Here is a 21,254-nt window from a genome sequence, read left to right on the forward strand (position 1 = left end):
AGCCTCAGCTGCAGAAGTCCTTCTCCAGTGCGGGAAATGGGGTTTTCAGCTCCTGGAGGAACGTCGGCTCCTGCCCACTCTAACTGGGGCGGAAAGGCGGTCGACACAGCGCCAGGTTGTTCTGAGCCTCTTGGACTCTTCTCCCCAGCTCAACTCTTCGGCTGAGGGGAGTCTGGTGTCATCAGAAGTGTAAGGGGGACCTGTCTCCTTTCCCCAAGGGGCAGGGCTGCAGGGACAGAGCAGGCTCTTGCTCTGACCCCAGGCACCGACTTGGGGGCCTCACCTGCCTGCAAGGCAGCACCTGCCAGGTCCTCACACCTTCTCTTCCCTTCCCTTCTCTTCCTGCACCCTGGCTCATTCTCCCGCCCTGTTCTGTCCCTATTCTAATCCCCAACCTGATTTGGAGCGTGGCGTTTCATAACATGACGTGCTTCTTCACAATGTTCCTACCGCGAAGCCTGGGGGACTTGCACAGGTCAGAGTTCCTCTGCCTTTTCCCTCCTCTCTCCCCTACGAGGCTAGACTTTTTAGTAAATAACTGCCCGCACCTCCGCCATGATATTTTAATACCACTGTCACACTGTAGAGCTGTTTAGGGACCATGAACTTTTAGAAAGTCACAAACTATGGCAAAAATTGAGGATTCTTTTCGCCCTCCAAAGCACTAATTTTGCCCCCTCAGAGATGATGTCACCCCACCCTATATCCAGTAATAGGCTCCAAACACACGTGCGAGTATCCTGGGAGGGAGAAGACCATCTGCCCTGGAGGAGGAGCCAACGGCTGCGTGCAGATGGCTTCGGCAGACAGAAAAGGCCTCTATGGGTTTGCCTCTGTGACAGACCAAGAATCCAGAGAAAGAGGGCCCCACAGCCCTCCAGCCACAGCAAAGTCACCCCATGGGGAGGGAGAGCCAGATTGCTCTTATTCCCAGTCCTGAAAGGGGACAAGACTGGGCACTGTCCTGCCCAGTCCGCCATCCTTGTCGCCTCGCTTGTCCGCCATCCTCCTCCTCCGATCTGCCCTCGCGATGACAAGGGGGAGGCATCAGGGGGTAACTCTGAGGCTGGCAGGATTATTGCCTCACGACAGAAAATACAAGTGGAGAAAAATGACAGAATACACACACACACACACACACACACACACAGCCTCCGGGGCTACCCCAGTAAGACAGCGCTACTACTATCTGTAGCGAGTTAAATGGAGGCCACCAAAAAACATGTCCAGCTCCTAATCCATGGCACCTGTGAATGAGACCGTATCGGGGGAAAAAGAGTCTTTGCAGGTGGAAGTAAGTTAGGGATCTTGAGTTGGGCACAGTGCCTGCAATCCCAGCAGCTTCGGAGGCAGAGACAGGGGGATTGCAAGTTCAAGGCCAGCCTCAGCAATTTAATGAGGCCCTGAGCAACTTAGTGAGATCCTGTCTCAAAATAAAAAACAAAAAGGGCTGGGGGTGTGGTTCAGTGGTAAAGTGCCCTGGGTTTAATCTCTAGTGTGTGTGTGTGAGTGTGTGTGTGTGTGTAAAGGATCTTGAGATGAGATTGTCCTGGACTTTCTGGAAGGGATGGACTCTAAACCCAATAACAAGTGTCCTCATAAAAGTCAGAAGAGAACATGCGGGTACAGAGAAGGTCACTAGAGGATGGAGGGTCTCCCCTAGAGGTTTGGAGGAGCAGGCCCCTGCCGGTGCCCAGCCTCTGGGACCGCGACAGGATGCGTTTCTACTGTCGTAAGTCACCGAATTCGTGGTGATTTGTCACAGCAGCCACAGGAGAGGAACATGCTCCCACGGACGCCATGACTCTCCTGGAGGGACCTGGGACTGGTTCCCGTGGACACAGCTGCTCTAAGAGACAGACACCTCTGCCACCACCCCTGTCCTTCACGTGGTCACTGGGGTGGCAGAGCCTGGGTGGCATGCTGTGTGCACCCAAGCCAAGAAATTCAGAGAGAGCAAGGCTGGTCCCTGCCTGGAGTGGGAGGGACTCAGCGCGTAGGATGCTGAAAGGTTCTGGGGAGCCCTCGACGTGACAAATGTCCCCTTCAAAGTGCCTTCACCTGAAGTCACCGTTAGTCTGCTTGGCCCACCAGGACAAAACGCCACCAACTTGGGGGGTTTAAATGACAGACCTTCACTTTTGCACAGCTCTGGAAATTGGAAGTCCAAGATGGGGTGGCTGAGGGGTTGGGTTTTGTTGCAGATTGTCATTGGCTGCCTCCTCCCTGTGACCACATGTGACCCTTCCTCTGCGCAGCTCCAGTTCTCTCCCTCTTCTTATAGGGATGCCAGTCCTGTTGGATTAGGGGCCCATCTTCATGACCTCATAAAGACCCTGTCCCCGAATACACTTACACTGGGGCTAGGACCTTGATCTAGGGCTTGTGCAGGACACAGTTCAGTCCACGACAGTAGCACAGCTGGTTTGGGGTGTGCTAAGACCTGAGCAGGGGACTGCTGACTCCTAGGGCATCTCTAGTTCAGCCCGTGTCAGAATTGGGCATGCTGGGTCACAGCTCACGGAGAAAATCCAAGGTACATCTCGAAAATTGAAAATGACGTCTTCCTCGACCGACCTTTGGCAGACTCCATTTTAGCTGACTGTTTGAGAAGAAGGGGCTGTAGAAAGGGAAGAAATGGGCTGAATCCCCTCAGCATGGCGGCCAGCTATGGTGTCTGATATGGTTTAAATATCAGGTGTCCTCGAGGCAATGCGAGGTGGAGAGGTGAGATGACTGGGTCATGAGACCCTTGGCCTAACCCTGAATGAATCCCCACAGGGTTAGCTGGGTGGGGACTGAAGGCGGGGGTGTGGCTGGGGGAGGTGGGCATGGGGGGCGTGCTTTTGGGGTGTATATTTTGTCCCTCACAAGTGGAGCCTCTGTCTCTGCTTCCTGGTACATGTTCCCAGCTGCTTCCCTCTGCCACACCCTTCCACCGTGATGCTCTGCCTCACCTCCAACCCCGAGGGATGGAGCCGGCTGTCTGTGGACTGAGACTTCTGAAACCGTGAGCCCCCAATTAAACTTTTCCTCCTTCAATTGTCCTTGTCGGGTCTTTTGGTCACAGTGAAAAAAAGTTGCCTAAAACAGGGTCTGTCTCTCTATCGGCACCTGTGATCCGGACGACCCGAGGTCTCAGCCACCAGCATCAGAAACTGTGATGTAGGCAGGAGAGGAGTGCATTGAGGGGTATCGGGGAGCTTGGAGGACTTCAGGGGGACTCGGAAATAGCTCACGTGTCAGGAAGAAGCGAGGCCTGCCATAGTCGAAATCTCAGCACCCCGGTCCGGTGAGGCCGCCCCTCTGTGGCCATTGAATTTTGCTGCTACCATCACTGAAGGATCTCCTTTCTGTGTACCATGGCTCCTGACTCGGTTCCTGCAATGGGCGCCTCTGATCGTCCTGACTTGAGTTGACTTGTCCTCATGATGATTCCCAAGATAGGAATCATTATTCCCATTTGCCAGGTGAGGAAACTGAGGCTTAAAGATGGTATGGGGTGCATTCGGATCTGCCTGACTCCAATGCCCACTGTCCCAGAGACCGCAGTGTGGAGCCTCAGCCCTGTTGCTGGGAGAAAGAACTTCCGAAGTGAACTTCAAAGGGGTCATTCCAGTTGGTTCTACCAGCAATACACGGGGCCTCCTTCTCATTCTATTCTTCCAGCATCAAGGGAAGAGGTATTGTTCAATGAAAATCTTGGGTACTCTGGTACACCAAAATGGTGTCTTATTTTGGCTTGCCTCTCTTTAGTCACTGAGGTTGAACGTTTCCCCGTATTTTATTATCCGGTTATACTTCCTTTGTGAGTGTGAAGAGTTCTGTGTTCATGGCGGTCATCTTAGTTGTTCATATCCGCTCTTTATATATAGTAAAAAATTTAACTTGGCTCATTTTCCTTTGATATCCAGGAGTTTTATATTACAGGGGCAAATATTTAACAAATATTTTTTGGCCTGCCAACATAACGCAGGGATTGTTTTTTGGGGGAAAACATCTCAAACACTGAACATTCCCACAGTTCCTCTCTCGGACTTCCTGCCACTTCACAATGCTTTGGGGTCAGCAGGTTTACAGAGAGTCCTTTCATCTAGAAAGAGGGTCATAAACAACTCAAAGAGGCCAGCTTTTTCATTACACCCCAGGGCAACCAAAAACAAAGGTGAAAATGGTTTGTGTCAATCATTTGCAAAGATTCACCTTATCCTCTCATCTGAACAACCACTTGCAGGACTGGAGGAGAGGAGGGCAGAGGGATGTGATTTGGGAGGTTTGACCTGCAAGAAGGAGGCAGTGTGTGAGTAACGGGGAACCAGAGGACTGGAGAAAAGTCCTCCTTTAACTCCTTGTTGCCTGTCCCTCTGCTTCACTGTCTCTGACCTTTTCTCAAGCTAGTGGAAGGGTTGATGTTGACAGGAAATGATTTTTTCTTTCTTTTCTTTTCTTTTTGGTACTGGGGATTGAACCCAGGGGCATTTAACTACTGAGCCACATCCCCAGCCCTTTTTGGTATTTTATCTTGAGACAAGGCCTCACTGAGTTGCTTAGTGCCTTGCTAAATTGCTGAGGCTGACTTTAAACTTGCAATCTGCCTCCTGAGCTGCTGGGATTACAGGTGTGCACCACTGTGCCCGGCAGGGACATGATGAGTCATGATAAGAAGTCTAGAGACGGTGCTTGCCAGGTGCTGGAGAACATAAACATGGTTGGTAGGTTCTGAAGCATGGGCCACGGTGCCTTGTTCCCTTGGTTCAAATCCCACCTCTGCCGTGTAAATGTGAGGCAGTCCTTTGATCTTTCTGAGGCTCAGTTTGTTATTTTGGAAACACGGGCTGGAGGACCAGTGGCCTGCAGCATACTGAGTGGCACCTGACACACAGGAATAAACGCATGCTATGGAGCACAGCTCAGTAACAGAAAGGAATACAACATTAATACGGGTGACAAGATGAATTCATTTCAAAATAATTTTGTGAAGTCTGATAAGCCAGACATGGTGGGTTTTATACAGTATGATCCCATTTATATGCAATTCTAGGAAAGGCAAAACTAGTAAAAGCAACATGATCAGTGGTTGCCTAGGGCCAGGGTCTGGCTTGGGAGATGAACAGCAAAGGGGCAAGAGGGAACTTTCTGATGAAAGTGCTCTGTATCTTGATTGTTGTGATGAGGGTTTGTACACAACTGTGTTTGGTTGTCAAAATACAGCAATCTTCATATTTAGGACAAACAGATTTGCTAGAAAGAACATCAGAAAAAAATATCTGAACTTTGAGCTAGGCACAGAGGAGCATTTTGTACTCCCAGCTACTTGGGAAGCGGAGGCAGGAGGATCGCAAGTTGGAGGCCAGCCTTGGAAACTTGGCAAGACTCTGTCTTGAAATGGAAAATAGAATGGAGGTATAGCTTAGTGGTAAAGCACCCCTGAGTTCATTCCCCAGTATCAGAAAAAGAAGAAAAAGGAAAAAACTCTGAACTTCGCTGACCCTTTCAGTGTGTACTTACTGCCTTTGTGTTGTTTCTACAAGCAGCTACACATGGAGGAGGAGCATCGTAAGGTCTCAGGTACTCAGAGGTTCTCAGAGGCCTACTCTGGCCCTGGCACCAAGTCACGGGAGGCCCTCTTGGTCTTGCATCAGTCATAACGGCCATCCCAAGGCATCTGCTGGGCTCTGTCTTTGAAGCTGCTTCACGTCAGTGGTTCTGCAACTTCTGTGCTCAGGACACTGGAATCTCTGGTGACGCCAGGGCCACTGTGCCAGGGGAATCTGGAACCTCCCAGGGCACAGCGCAGGGATGACACAGCTCCTCCCTCCCCAAGTCACCCAAATCCCTCCTTTCCCTGGTAGGATCTCTTCTGTAGTTTAAATTTTTTCTCCCCCAAAGCCTTTTTGAAATCCCTCAGGCAAGGAAGCCCAAAGCTGCCTGGAATGAGGGAGAGTGGAGAAGTGACAAATAGGAGAACAAATACGAACGGACCAGGAAGGTCAAGTGCCAGAAGGTCAAAGTGCCAGGAAGGTCAAGTGCCAAGAAGGTCAAAGTATGCTCCAAGATGCTAACGTCAGGGCTGGGTGGCGGGGGCAGGCAGCGTCCTGGACAGCAGATCAGGTAGGGGGCTGGTCAGAGGGCACGTGCACAGCGACCTGCAGGGAAGAAAGAAGAAAACACAGCAAGGGGACCAGACAGCCCCTGAGTACCCCGTCATCCTTCCCGGTGTCCAATGAGGCAGCTCTGGCCACCTTCATTTTTTGGTGCCAAGAGTGGGAATTAGAGAGGTGAAATGACGTGCCTCGGGGACCCACAGCCCACCTGGTCCATCCGGCCCTCAGCAGATGGTCTGCACAGGAGGCGAAGAGGAGGACCTGGGGCACCGCTGCCACCTGGCTCCGGCTTTGGGGCTTTGGGTAAGCCAATGCCAGCGGTGTGCTCCCTGGGTGGTGATGCCACCACCTTTGTCTACCTCAGTTTCCTCTTCTGTAAAAGGAGGCCAAGGATGGCCTCCATAAGGAAGCCTGGGGTTAGGGGAAGTGCCATGTGCTGACCAGAGAGAGGAGGCTCCCACTGGGATGGCGCTGAGAGAGGGGGCACTGGGGTGGGCAGGGGCCCGAGGTCATCCGATGGGAGCTGCAGCTCCCTGGAGTCTCTAGCCAGAGTTTAGGAGCTGATCAGGGGCCAAGTTCAGAGCTAGCTGGGAGGGCCGAGCAGCGGGGGACCTGGTTTCTGGGCTGTGTGTGGAGATGGGGCATTTGGGTAGGGCCTGAGCGCCTAGCAGACACCGTCCTTGACCAGACAGAGAGGGGTCTCTGGGGGCTTCACAGGGGAGGAGACAAGACAGCATCAGAAAATGAGGCAGGGGCTGGGGCTGGGGCTCAGTGGTGGAGCGCTTGCCTGGCATGCGTGAGGCCCTGGGTTTGATTCTTAGCACCGCATATAAATGGGTAAATAGAATACAGACCTGTCAACATCTAAAAAATATTTAAAAAATAAATAAAATGAGACAGAATAATGTGGGTATTTCCCTTCGTCTTCTCCTCCCATCTTCCCTCCCTTCCTCCCCTCCTTCCTTCCTCTCCCCGCTTCCTTTCTTCCCTGCCTGTCTTTTCTCTTTCCTCTGCATTTCCCTCTCCCCTCCCTCTTTTTCCTTCCTCCCTCTCTCTCTGCCTCTTCCGTCCCTTCCTGGCTCCTTTCTTCCTTCCCCGCCTGTTCTGAAAAGCCTTTTCTCAGTGACCCACTTGTGTATCTGCGGTTTACCTACCTGTAGAAAATTTGGGCCCGAGATCTCCACATGCTGTAGGCAAATGGTTTTTAATTCAACTCCACAAATATTGACTGTGCCCTGGTTAACTGAGCGCACTTTGTGCTAGAGGTGCAAATGGGCAGAGTGAGTCCTCAGAGGAGCCAGCAAGGGGCCCCTGGCTGATGTTGGCGCAAGACGCGTCCCCCCTCCTCCCCAAGGATGCTAGAGAGCTCTCTGTCCACCAAGGACCCTGGGCCCATTTTGCTCTCATACGAAGTGCAGGAAGGGGCAGCGCTGCCAATTTCACAAGATCTTAACAAGACGGTGCATTGTAGGTGTAGTCTACAGGAATGAGGTCAAGCTCAGCCTGCAGGGATCCAAGTGGCTCTGTAAATATCGGTCCTTTCACTGCTGACAGCACATAAACTGGAATTCTGATTTTTCCATCTTTCTTCCTGTCATATTTACAAGATTTAGAAGGTCTTCAACGTACATAGGTTTCTCTTCAACATACTTGCCAGCTTCCAATAGGCAGGCCCCAGCTTATTTGGAATGGTGTTGGATTTGGAGAGTAAACTGAGCAAGCCAGTTCCCACTCTGAGCATGTGCCGGCTGCAGAAGCTCTCCGGGCAAAGAAAATGAATTTTTAGAAAAATAAGGGAGGTAGGATTTAAAAAGTGACCAGGGGATGCAGCCAGAGACACTGCTGTCCAAGGACTTCATGCTCATAACAGGACCGCATTTCCTGGTGGAGTTTTGATGCTGAGCAGCCCTATGACAGGTCCAGGTTAGTCAGTGATGAATAGAAGCCACAAGCACCCCTTGAGGGATGGATGACTTGTTTGGGGGAGACCTCCTAGCATCCCTCGCCACCAGCCTTCAACCAGCGTCTTCCCAGATGGCAGCTGCTTTCCCCTATCTGTGCAAAATGCCTCAGGTGCAGCCCCTCTGACCTCCTGCAGTGGACATGTAGGGATGCTGACCCTGGCTGCTTTGGGCCACTGAAATTGGGGCTGGTTATGACAGCATGACTTTGCCTGTCCTGACTAGTACATTGGGAAAACAAACAAAAAAAAAACCCCTGATTTTGGAGATCCTTCCATCTCCTCAATGTTCAAAATATAAAAATCTCTTTTCTTCTCAGTCTTACTAGTTCACACTACCCTTTATCTTGTCCATATTTATTATGCAGCATGAACAAAAGGTGTAACAAAGTTTTGTTAGTCTAGCCAGTTTCCAGTGCCAGGAGGGAGATAAGACACTTTCCCCTCTTTCCCCCAGTGTGCCAAGTACAAGAGGTCACAGGTCATTATCACTGCCATTATACACTTCAGAGGTGGTCTAGCTTCACTTTCTAGCCCAAGAGGGCATCACCTCTCCATCTCTGATTTTTTCTGCTCAACATGTGCCAGTCATCATGCTGGGCACTAGAGACAGATAGAGAAGAAGAAAATTTGGTCCTCAGAAAACAGCTTAGCATAATGGGGTACAGTAGTGACCCAAGAGGAGTTTGGACCTAGTGCTCCCAACACAGAGGAGGAAAGAGGCAATTTCAGGTTAGAAATCAGAGGAGACTTGGGAAGGGGTGGGAGATTTCCCATTAGAGAATTCCCCTTCCTGTAGGCGAGGGCCAATTCTAGATTGTGAGACTACAAAAGCTGATGCCACCAATGGTCCACCCTCCTCTTCCAGCACACGGCCCAGCACAACCCTCCAGGATCACAGGGACTTCGACTCTGACCTTTCCCTTGGCCCTGAGACTCCCCGATGGCCTCATGTGTGTCTAGGCGTTTGTATGCTTGTCACTCTGACTCATGCCCTGGGAAGTGAAAGGCCGATTGGGTGACCTGGCAGCAAACCCCTTCCCCTCTGCTCTGTCACACCAGAAGTTAAATAAGAGCCTGGCATTCCGGCCGAGCCTTCTTGCATGTGCTCACACAGCCAGGCCCTTGCGGGGTGATGTAGGCTAAACTCCCATCTCCACCCTCCTTTGGGGGAATCACTGGAGAGTGACTTGTTCAGCTCGGAGGCTTTTAGCAAGCAACTCATTCACAAATGAGCACAAATTAATACAAACTGGCATAAATATTGTGCTGGAGTTGACTGTCTTCTGTCATCAAAGGCAAGGCTGCCGAGTTGGTTACTTCTGCCATGCACTGGCCGGAGAGAAACTTTGGGGGAAGGGAACGGAGGTTTTAGAGGTGTTTTCACTGTGGAACCAGACTGCAAGCTGGGTCTCGCGCAAATCAAGGGGAGGATGAGGTCCATCACATTCAGATTCAGTGAGAATGCACCAAATGTCTATGTCGTGATAGGCATCGAAAGACACATTGTCTTATCTCATTATTGAGTTCTTAGTACTGTAATAGTGACTTGATGATAAGGCCCTAAAGTTAGTCTTTACAGTAATAGCTTTTTTTTTTCCTGGTATAAAAGTGATCTCCACACTATTTGCTTGGGTCTGCTTTATTGATTGCCAAACAACCTAAATGCATGGAACTGAACATTTTCAATCACTTTATGCAAGAAAGCACCGCCATCTTTCCATTTACCTGCCAATGCTAAGGTTGGCTTGGGGTTTTTCCAGCAGTTTGTAGGGCTGGGATGATGGTGGCTTCAGCCTAGGGGCATCTTCTCACGTCCTCCCCGCTAAGACTTTTGTGCACTTCGGATAATTTGGAGAAAGCCCTACCCTTTGGGAAAACAGTTTTAAAGTCCCTTTTGCCTTGAGGGGCTGGGGTGAGGGTGTCAGAGACTCCAAAGTCCCAGGGGAAAACTCGGTTGTCGCCTGCCCACCCCGCGGAGCGCCCTGCGGTTCCCTAACCTTGACTTGGAGTCAGTCCTCTTTAACCCCTTTCCAAAACAATGCTCCAGCTGGGCTGTCGTTTGGAAAAAAAAACGAAACCGCCGAGGTTTGATCGTCGCGAAAAGGGCGCTAGCTCCCGGGGGGTCTGGGGCAATTTGCTGGCTACGTCGTTCAGGGATTTAAATAACTGCGTGCCACCAGAAGCCCCCCTTCCCCCTCGGACGCCCAAACCGCACGCCGCCACTTCCCTCTCCAAACGCTGGCGGGGGTGGGTGGCAGCACCGAGGCGATTTTATTCGTATTTTTTTCCTCCGGGTTTTGTCATGGAAACGCTGACACAACCTCCAGACGGCGGCCGAGCTCGGCCGGGGACTGAGGGCTTTTGGGACCCTGCGGGAGCGCGGCACGCACTCCGGACTCCCCGGGAAACAGCTGGACGCGACCATGTCCCGGGCAGGGGCGGGGGGAGGCGGCGCTCCGCCCCGGCGCGGCCCCGCCCTCCTCGCCGCTCCGCAGGCTCCCTCCCCTCGCCGGGGGCTGCGAGTTGCATTTGGTAAAACCCAGCCCCGGAATATATAGATCATTGGAGCGCAATGAAGTAGCCTTTGGAGAGGAGGGAGGGGGCCCGTCCGACAGCCACAGCGGCCAGTGCAGCGCAGCGGCAGCGGCGGCGGCAGCACCATCGCCGCTCGCACCCCAGCCGCCGGGCCAGCGAGGAGGCAGCGGCGACCGCCGGAGCAAGCGGAGGAGGCGGCGGAGCGCGCGGAGAGGCGGGGAGGAGCAGCAGGGGCGCGCGGACGCTGGTCCACGCATCTCGGCACTTCCAGACCAACTCCGGCGCCTTCCACACCCCGGCCCCGGGCTGGGGGGCTCCAGAACCGCCGCGAAGCCACCCGATCCTTCCCCCGAGCGCTGCCCAGCCCTGCCCTGCGCCTCCGGGGCTCCGGTCCGCGCGGCGGGGTCCCCGCTCCTGCGCCCCGGGCGCGCCTCCCGGACTCCCCGGTCCCTTGCAGCCAGGACAAAAGCCATGAAGCCGGCGCTGCTGGAAGTGATGAGGATGAACAGAATTTGCCGGATGGTGCTGGCCACTTGCTTGGGATCCTTTATCCTGGTCATCTTCTATTTCCAAAGTATGTTGCACCCAGGTAGGGGGCGCGTTAGCGTGGTTTTGTTGGATATTTTCTTCTCTCTCGCGCTCTCGCTAGCTCGCCTCGCCTGGTTTCTTCCTCTTCCAACCTTACCTCTTTCCCCTCGGCCTCTTCGGGGCTCCCTGCTGCCGGGATCCGCCCGGGTTCCCGAATTGGGATGCGGAGGAGGACAGAAGGTGTGCTTCTTCCTCTTCTTCATCCCGGCTCCAGGCTGGAGGAAGGCACCAGGAAGGGTGTAGTGGTTTTCCCCCCTTCTTTCTTTTCTTTTTCTTTGTGTCTCTTGCCTGTCTGCGAGGTAGCAGGGAAAGGTAGAGGTTGTGGGAAGCTGCCAGGGGGTTAGTTTGAAGAGAACGAAACTCGGTCCCTGGTCTGCCGAGGTCCGAGGATGAAAGAGGCGCCCAGAGCTAGCGCTCTGAGCCCGGGCGCGCTGCTTCTTCCTGGTTGGGGACCCTGGGGGCGAACGGAGCGCGCCCCAGCGAGCTTGCGAGTCCCTGCAGCCGACTAGGCAGCCTGAGGCTCAGCTCCCACGTGTCCTGGGCTCGGCAGCGCTGCGCAGGTCGCGGGGAGAGGCTGGGTTCCTGGAGCTGCCCTCTATCAGGCGCCGGCCTTTTGCAAAACACCCTAGGGTCCTGCTCCGCATTGACCTTGCGGCTGGTACCCTGGGTCCTGGCTCACCCCTTCTCCATCCCCAGACCCTGACTGGGGACTCAGAGCTCCTGGATCACGCTTGGCCACAGTTTTGGAGGAAACTTTGGCCAGGTCCTGGGCGGATAGTCAGGTTGCATCTCCCTCTTCCTGGGTTCCTAGCACCCGGGGTCCCCTCCGCAGTGTGGGAAAGAACCCCTTTCTCGGTTCTCCCTCCTGGCTTAGGCAAAGTTCCAAATCCGAAATCTAGACTGGGAGAGGAACAAACGCTGCTCGCTGCTTCTTCGGAGGGCCAGAAGGAAAGTTTGAGACCAGAGGGAGGGGGGTCGCCCGGCGCCCTCCAGCGCTGTGGCCAAGACTTGGCTGCTGGGCTCCGAAGCCCAACAGGTAGAACCTTCCCAGAAGCCGCCTGGGGTATGCAGCTCTCCCCGCCAAGCCTTAGTCCCCATGCCGGCGCCTCCTCATTTGTCACCTCTTAACAGATCCCTGCCAGGCCACCTTGGCTCCCCAAATCATTTTTAATGCCTCCGAGTTGCCTTTCCCCGTGTAGTAACAATGATTTGCTTTTCTAATTGCGAGGAGTAGGGAGAGGGAAACACATTTCCTTCCAGGGAAATGGGGTTGGTGGTTTTCATTTTGCACCCCCCTTCTCCCTTCAGTGTGTATCTAACACTTGCAGCAAACGCAGCCCTGAATTCGTCAAGCCTGCGCCTTGGTGGATGGCCGAGGAATAAAGCTGTTCTTTGCATCACAGGCGGGGTTGCCGCTGCGGGATTCCTTGACAGCCAGGGCACAGTGGGCCCCACTGCCCTGTTGGGCCTGGAGCGGTTGTTGAGGCGGCCTGGCTGCCAAGGATATGGTCCGACACTACCATATGGAACCTCAGGACATCTGAGCCAGCCCTTGTAAAAGATGGCTTTTGTTTGCAGCTGGGTATTTTTAGTTTAATGTCAGCAAACTGGAGCGGTGTTTGTCTCCTCACCCAAACCTGTGGTTGTGGAACTTCTAAGGGAATTTAAAAATGGACCTTGCTCACATTCCCGTAGCCAGGCGGTGGTTGCAGCGGGCAGGACCAGACAGACGGGCATCACGGGTTGCCAAACTTCTGGGGCTGCTGGAGACCAGGCCAGTTTCTCCCCAGAGGGTTAGAGGACAGGGTGGTGTGCAGACATAATGGGGCTCAAGCAGTTCAAACAAAGGGCCCGATGATTTATTCTAGACTCGAGAGATGTGTTCAGGCCCATTCAGGTTTTGCTGGGACTGAGCATGCCAGGTAATCCTCTGCAGAAATGCCTGAACAGGGATCAGTATCAGCCCCCAGCAGGAATGCACATTAGCTTCTCTCTACCTGGGAATTGTCCAGCCAAAATCCGTTTTCACAGATCCCATGGGAGAATTGGGACACAACTTTCCAGCTAAAGATACTGGGAAGAAACTTTCGACTTGTAATTGGCTCTTTGCTAAAATTTCCAGCTCTAGTCAGAATATTTAGTTGACTTGGAAGTAGATGGAGCTCTTTTCCGTCTAGCCCGTTGGAACTCGGGACAGAACCTTTACTAAGCTTGAACTGGTCAGGAGCCTCTGTCTTTGATCCTACCTGGCCCTTTACTTCCCTTTCTCGTCCCCTTTCCACCCAAGAAATGACATTTGTTTATATATGTATTTATTTGGCATTTTTACAATTCGTATTTCTATAAGTATGCTTTTCAGATATTTCCCCCTAGTCCATAGCAAATACTACTTTCAAAACATTCTCTTAAATGGGAACCATAGACAGTTAATTCAAAAGGTCTTCCTTATTTAAAATTACATATAGTTTAACAAAAATTCCACCTCAACAGTTAGTTTATTATTACATGGGGCATGAAAAATGCAAACATGCTTTAAAACATTTTGGAGGGGTTCATTTTGTTAAAGTACACTTTTGATGACAACGGATCTCTATCTTTTTTCCTATGACTTTGAGTTTTGTAGTGCTGGGACTTGAACCCAGGACCTCCTGCATGCTAGGCAAGGGCTCTGCCACGGACCTACATCCTCAGCCCTTTTTATTTTATTTTATTTTGAGACAGGATCTGACTAAGTTGCCCAGGCTGGCCTCGAACTTGCCATCCTCTTGCCTCAGCCTCCCTAGTGCCTGAGATTACATGCGTGTGCCACTGTGCCTGACTTGAATTTCTTTAAAAGTGTACGTGATTTTTGCATCTCTGAAGACTCTTGGGTTTGAGGATAGCTGATGCTGTAACCTGGCTTTGCAGTTTGAGTCTCTCCAGGTTACCCTGGGAGAGGCATTAGGGACCACAGCATAGTACAGATTGTCTTGCTAAAAATTTGGAGCCCTCTGGCAGGAGTTCTAGATGTGAGCTAGAAAAATAGTATTATGAAAGAAATGGACTCCAGTCTTCACTGGTGGCTGGAGGGTAGGAGGAGGAGGAACAATAAAAGAAGACAGCTGGCAGGGCAGGGGGCTGGCAGTCTTTCCCTTCTCTTCTAATCTGGGGGCCATTGTCTTTTGTACTTTTCTAATTCAAAAGCTTGAGTAATTCATGAATTTGAGTAATCGGCCTTCAGTTAGTGGAGGGTTTAGAGAAATGGGCCTTGTCAGACAGTTTTCTTTAGAAGTCTTTGACCCTCTGAGTTAATAGTCCTTATTAAGACTATTGTTTTAGGCAGGGACCACATTTCAGGCTCATTCTAATCCTGATGTTTTCCACAGCGCCTGACACATGGTAGAGTCTCCATAAAATCTTTGTTGCCTGAATGCGTGTTGAAGTCTAGAAGTCTAGAAACAGACCCATGTCGCCAGTTTCCAGGAAGGTGACTTCAAGTCTTGCCAAGAACGCCTGGCCAGTAACTCTGGCTCTGTGGGGACACTTCCCTGCCTTCCTGGACTCTGAGTTCCCCTGAGACTTAGACCCAGCTGAAGCTTATCTGGTTCCAGAAATTTAGGCCACTAAATTTGCTGCCCCCAAGGTGTCAGGCAGAGGAGGCACTGCTGTGTGTGTCCTGGATGCCGAGGAAGGCTGGCCTCTTTTAGCCACTGACCTGAAGACATCCATGCTCAGGACAGGCACCGTGCAGGTGTGAACCACTCCCAGAGCGAGTGAGATTGGAAGCACATACCTGTGGTTTCTGCACACATTTCCGTCCCTCGGTGAATGCATCTGTGGAAGTTCATCCCCTTACATTAAAATGTCTCACATACCTGCAGCAGGCTCAGGCTTTGATGGAGCCCTGTCAGGAGGTGCACGGGGAGAGGCCTCCAGGCTGCATTTGTGCTGAACCCCCCCACCCCCACACACACCCTCCCATTGTGCTGCCGGGTAGGATTGTGGTTTTTGTTTGAAAGCTACTGTTTGTAGAAGAGAAACCTGCCAGGAGAAAGGCTTTTCTCTCTCCCTCTCTTCTCTTTTTTTTTTCCTTTTGCATTATATTTGCTTTCAATGTCACCTGGGATTTCTTTGCCATGGTTGAATGTATTGAAAGAGCAGTCTTTCTTTAAAGACTTCTCGGGTTACCTCCTTGTAGTTTCATTTGACCAGGTTGAATATGAAATGCAGTTGGTATTAAACTTTTAATCTAATTATAAATATAATGGGCTCATCTTTGAAACTGTGGGATTCCAGAAAATAAACAATCATCCATTGTTTTATCTATCACTCAGAAGCAAACTGGCACTTTTTCTCTCCTTGATAGGATGGATATACAGGTGAACAGCCCTAATCAGAAAATCTGGAATTCAAGATGCCGCAAAATCTGAAACTTTTTGAGAGTTGACATGGAAAATTCCACACCTGACCTCATGTAATGGGTCCCCTTTGAAACACAGATGCACTCAAAATATTGTATAAAGTTACCTTCAGGCTGTGTGTGTAAGGTGTATATGAAACATAAATGAATTTCATGTTTATAGTTGGGTCTGATTCTCCAAGATATCTCATTATGCATATGCAGATATTCCAAAAATCTGAAAAAAAATTCCCCAAATTTTCTGTCCCTGTACATTTCAGATAAGGGCTATATAACCTATATATACTTTAAAATATTTGAAATGGCGTCATGCATTTTGTACCTTGATTGATAAAATATATTTTAGATAAACACATCATTAGGGCAACTAGTTATTAAGTTTGAAGACAGTATGTTTAGCCACAACCTTTTAAATTCAAACCTGCGTGCATCTCTGTCCCCACCCACCCCTTTGCAGGATGTCACTCCAGGATCTTTTTGTTCTTGTTATTGTTTTTGCACACACTTAATTTTATATTAGAGAATCTTTTCGCTTAGGCACAGAATGATTCGGAGTCCTAGCAATACACCAGAACTGTTTTTGTGTTATCTGTCTGAAACTTCCTCTGGAAAGGTGTCGAGAGAATGTCCCCCATATGAGACCATTCTTTTTTTTTTTTTTTTTTTTAAACATATGAGAAAACATTTTATTATTATTATTTTACATATAACATATTAGTAAATACCCCAGATTGCATTGAGACCATTCTTTATGAGTCCTGAAAACAGCAGTAAATAACTGAAAGACAAGACATCCTCCGTCTGGGGTCTCCCCTTGGCGGTTTAACGTTTGTGCCTCCAGGGGAGGTTTTCTTAGTGGCGCTGAGATGAGATAGGGCTCCAGGGGAGGTTTTCTTGGTGGCGCTGAGATGAGATAGGGTCGCTTAGGCAATTTCCTTTGACCGTTATAGCCACTGTTGGCTCCATCTCATTGTATTCTGAAATAAGTGGGGTGATCGGGCACTTCAGGAGGGGAGGCTGGGGGATTCGTGTGGGATGGGAGTGGGGGACAAGGGGACCTGTCCTCTTGCAGAGGCAGCCGCTGTTTCTAGGTGGCTGGTTGAAGATCATCTTGCTTATGATTGGTGGAGCACAGACATTTAAAAACAGGAAATCAAAGGCTTACAAGCTCAGGCACCACCCTTTCCCTCTTAAACCCACCAAGGGACAGACCTGGTCTTATTCTGGAGGTCAAGTGACAAAGGTTCTCACGAAAGCCACGGCCAGCAGGCCTCTTTTTTAAGCGTTGATACAGAAAACCCAGAAGTCTTGCTGGCACCTTTTTCTTTCTTTGGAGATTTTCTTTTGAATCTTGGGACCCCGTCTTTATAAGAAATCAAAGGGCAGACAGTTCTTCCTATGAGATCATTGAGCAACTGAGCCGTCAATTAGACTTTCCTGGAGCTTGTAATTCGATGCACCTCAGATCCCACGTGGCTGATGGAAGCTTACAAGCCGAGTTTCTGCTCCAGGCATTGGTCTAGGCCCTGGGGATACCTCGCGCTCCTCTGTCCTGTGGAACTTGCTTTCTCCGGGGGTCAGTCCTCTTATTGGTCTCTCAGATGGTCTTAAGGAAACACAAAGCAGGAAAGAGTCGAGGGATGTGAGAGGCAGGGGCTGTGGTCCAATAGAGAGGTCATTAGGAATGTCATTGGTAAGATGACACTGGAGAGCAGAGACCTGCTGGAAGTGAAGGAGCTGGCCATGTGTCCTTTCCGGTAAGGGTGTTCCAGGCCAAGAGCTGCCCAAGGCCAAGTCTTGGTCCCTGAGTGAAAGAAAACATCCCTGGCAAGGAGGTCAGAGTACCTGGAGCAGCAGAAGGGAGGGAGACCACGAGGTGGGGTGGGTGACCATGTGGTCTTGGCCCTGGCTGTGGCAGGGAGGCCAAGCACCGGGGACTCTGAGCAGAGGGCTCGGGGGAGAGGGGCACGGAGCAAGGTGAGGTGGGGAAGCAGGGCTGCAAACGTGTCTCCTACTTGCACGCCCGTGTGAGGCCTTCTGCTTATGCGCCTGCATGAGGCCTCCTGTTTGCACACTTGTGTGTCGGGGACTCCCATAGTGCTCTTCGTTGAAGTGTTCGCCGTGTAAAACTCTCCCCGCCCCCAAACTAGACCAGCTTCATTTTCAGTTTTTAAAGCAGCAACATACAAATCAGAAAAAGAGATTTAAGACCCATTTTAACTGAGTTTGATCGGGGACATTCTTCAGCTCTTCAGGGTACAATCTGTGGACTAGAAACAGCCCTAAACAGCAGTGGGTGTGTGTTGACACCGGATAAGGACATGGAGGTTAGATGGGTCTGTGATTTGGGAATGAAGGACCTGGGTGTTGGTCGGTGTCCCCACTACCTGTCCTCATGCATGCCTGTTTTGTGACACACATATTTGCACATTTTAATAGTGACATTTGACTGTGTTGTGGTCGATGGCATCTTTGCAGCATGCTGACCTTAATGAGCAGCCTTTTTCTTTCTTAGTGAGTGGGATGTAAAAGAACGTGGTCTGACTGGTTGGTGTCTTCCGAGGCCACCCCTGCAGATTGTGGGTACCTTTTGTTCCCCGTGGCGTACTCTGTAACCTCAGGCAGGTGATAAAATAAAGGCACCTCTTCCAGGGCTCTCCTGGTCAGGCTGGTCACTGCTTTTTAAGCAGGCCGGCCGCTGGGGCCTCTGCACATGGCTTGTCCCTTTTCAGAGCTGTGAGGCTTGTAGTTAGTATCTGTCTTTGATTAATGATGAGGTTGGTTTAGAGTCAGAAAGGGAGAGGAAGGAAATAAGTTATTTACCTAGGGCCTTCAACCTGGAAATTCAAATAGAAATAGACACAAAAATTTCCTGGAGGAAAAAAATCTACCCACGTGGATTTTTTCTTTCTTTTTTTTTTTTCAAGGCTACTGAGCTGTCGCAGCCTTCAGTATTTCTTGGTCCTTTCGGAAACATACTACAGTTCCTTGCTTGTATGTCTTCCCCCTTGGACTCAGCAGGGCGTGCGTCCTGTCCTGATCAACCTTCCTGACCCTGAGCCTAGCCCAGGGGGCTCAGGGAACATTCACAGAGTGAACTGGTGAATGTCAAAGCCATTCCTTCCAACCCATCTCCACCAGCCCAGAGGGAGGAGCTGCCGCTGGGTGGTCAGACCCAACCGCTTCTGCTATGGTCTGGTCTGTTTGTCTCCCAAACCGCCCTGCTCCCGTCCCGGATGATAGCACAAGGCAGGCAACAGTAAGCAGCCCAGGTATTTTAAGCAGAAAGGACCTGACTGAAGGGCATTTTGTGCTTCTGGAGTTGTGGTAGGGCTGGAGGCTGGGGATACCCAGAGTGACCTACAGCCAACAGGAGCAGTGTTTGTAATCATTTGTAAGTGGGTGTGTTTGGGCATGGGTGCTACTGCCTCTCACACTGGGCCTGGGATTATGTACTGAGTTCAAGAAGAAACCAGTGACCGAGCAGGAGAGTGGGCCCTGTGATGCTCTTACGAAAACCCTTGGTGTCCTTCTGCACTGTTTGACCAGCAGCAGAACAGACCCTCAGACAGGAAGGTGGCCTCTGCTTCGTGTCTGCTTTCTGCATTTTGAATGAGTGCTCTTTGCAGGGGGACCGAGTTCATATCCAGAACCTTCGCTTCCAATGAGCATGGGAAATACAGCTTTTCCATGGCCAGCCTCTGCAGTGTGGAACGCTTTCTAGAAAGAGAAGAATGAGTAATGAGCACCAACATACCCTGTTGGTAAAACACACCCCAGGAGCCACATCCAGTATGTTTTGTTTATAAATAATCTCTACACATTGCTACTACCATTATCTAACCATGCGGGACCCTCTCAACCATGGTGACTGGAAGTCCTTGTGTTCATTATCTTCTGGATAATTCTGTGGGTTGACCCTTTATCTGTGGTCCTTTTTACCTTGTAATGTGACCCAGGAAGATGTGCTGGTCCGGTTGCTTTCTCGTGGCCAGCATTGTGAGCGTTATCTCCCGACTGTGGTTTCCCGGCAGGGACCCTTTGGGCCTTTGTTACATTTTTTGAGTTTTAGGATAGTTAAAGCAGCTCTCACGGTCTGCAGGTCTACTTAAGATTCAATTTCATGGCGACCCACCGAGTGCAGGTGGATTATCGAGGTGGCTTCTGTTGTCCGTGCTCTGTGGTTGCCTATCTGGTCCCTCAGGTGGCCTTGCCTGAGTGTTGTGGCACATGACCCGTGACCTGAGTGACAGGTGAGATGGGGTGCTTCTGACAGTATTCATAACATTACTTCAATTTCATTTTTTTAAATGTCTGCATGTATAGATTTATTTTAAGAAATTTCCCAGGCAGTTATGAAGCTGGCAAGTCCTCAGTCTGCAGGGCAACCATTAAACTGGAGGCCCAGAAAGAGCCAATGTCGCAGTGCGAGTCCAGCGACCATCTGCTAGCAGAACCCCTTTTTGCTCAGGGAGGGAGGGCAATCCTTTGTTCTGTTCAGACTTTCACTTGTTGGATGAGGTCCCTCCGCCTTCAATTTTTTTTTTTTTTTTTTTGATTAAATAAAAACAGAAGGCCTCATGGTTCCTTCCCAGACCCCTCTGAGGTCCAACGTCCCCTGGACTTTGGAACCCCAGGTCTAGACTTGTCTTGATGTCCTCAGTTGCCGTCAGACCTGCCCTAGTCAATGTTGGGCAAAGGTGCAGTATTAAGCAGCCGTGAGCCACTGGTGGGGATTAGTATGGCTTTAGATGAGCAGCTCCCGAAGGGCCGCTGTCTCAGGTAGGTATGAATAGAGAGAAAGAAACGGGGACGCTTAAGTGTCTCAGCTCTTATCGTTCTCTGACTTGAGTAGTTTTCTTAAAAGCTTTTGGGGGAAACGCCCACAAAGTCAACTCAGGTGGGATGGGCTAGTGACTGGGTTTCTGTTTGGAGCTGTGGACATCAGAGAATCCCAGATAGGGAAGACACAAAGGCCCCTCCAAGGTGGCATTGTGGCCAGACCCTTGACAGTTTCTAATGGTTGACGCATTTTAACGTCATTGTGTGTGCTCGCTGCCCGTGCTGGAAAGAGCGTAGAGGGACTAACTTTCAGGCCTTGCTGTCCACTGAATACATGGGACACCCTCCAAGACATTCTTGGTGAATGCTTCCTGAGCACTGGGCTGTGTTCTAGGTCCCCAAGGGCCACCATATACGTCTTGAGAAGACCTCAGATCTCTGCTCAAACAGCATCTGGCCTTGTACCTGTTGTGCTCATGACTTGGGCAAGTGCCCGGCACATTGTACGAGCTTAATAATTGATGGACTGAGTCTGAGTGCAAGTGACAGACTCACAGATTTGGCCTTCATTCGCCAAGGGAGAGTAGTATAATACTGCCTCTCCTGGGGGTGGCGGGGGGACTCGGGATGACAGGAGGCCTTGGAAGCCCCTTCAGAGTGGCTGTCCGGACCCGTACCGTTGTGCTGAGAATAGCCGTTCTGCGGTTCCTCGTCCTGAGACTTTGACCTTTATGGTACAACGACGCTCTTGTACCTCATTCCAGAGTGTCTTCACCCATCCCACAGTGATGTCCACGCTGTGAGAGGATCTGAAAGTTTCCACCGGCCAGACTCCTAGGAAGCCCTGCTTTCCGGTGCTCCAGGCCTCTGTCTGCTGTGCTAA

At 50.9% G+C, this 21,254-nt stretch overlaps 1 protein-coding gene across 2 annotated transcripts in view; it reads left to right on the forward strand.

Annotated features, from left to right (window-relative positions):
• Positions 1-9,736: 9,736 nt before the first annotated feature.
• CHST11 (carbohydrate sulfotransferase 11) overlaps positions 9,737-21,254 on the forward strand; it is a gene marked incomplete at its 3' end in the record, with an annotated part of 251,388 nt that continues 239,870 nt past the window's right edge. The window contains exon 1 of one of the 2 annotated variants that reach the window (XM_079140445.1): positions 9,737-11,191. In XM_079140445.1, the coding sequence (XP_078996571.1) occupies positions 11,074-11,191 (118 nt within the window). In that variant the 5' untranslated portion in view covers positions 9,737-11,073. The remainder of the gene's footprint in view (positions 11,192-21,254) is intronic. The other variant, XM_079140444.1, reaches the window with a different exon arrangement.

This window comes from Sciurus vulgaris (genome assembly GCF_902686455.1).
Source record: "Sciurus vulgaris genome assembly, chromosome: 5".
Lineage (NCBI taxonomy): Eukaryota > Metazoa > Chordata > Mammalia > Rodentia > Sciuridae > Sciurus > Sciurus vulgaris.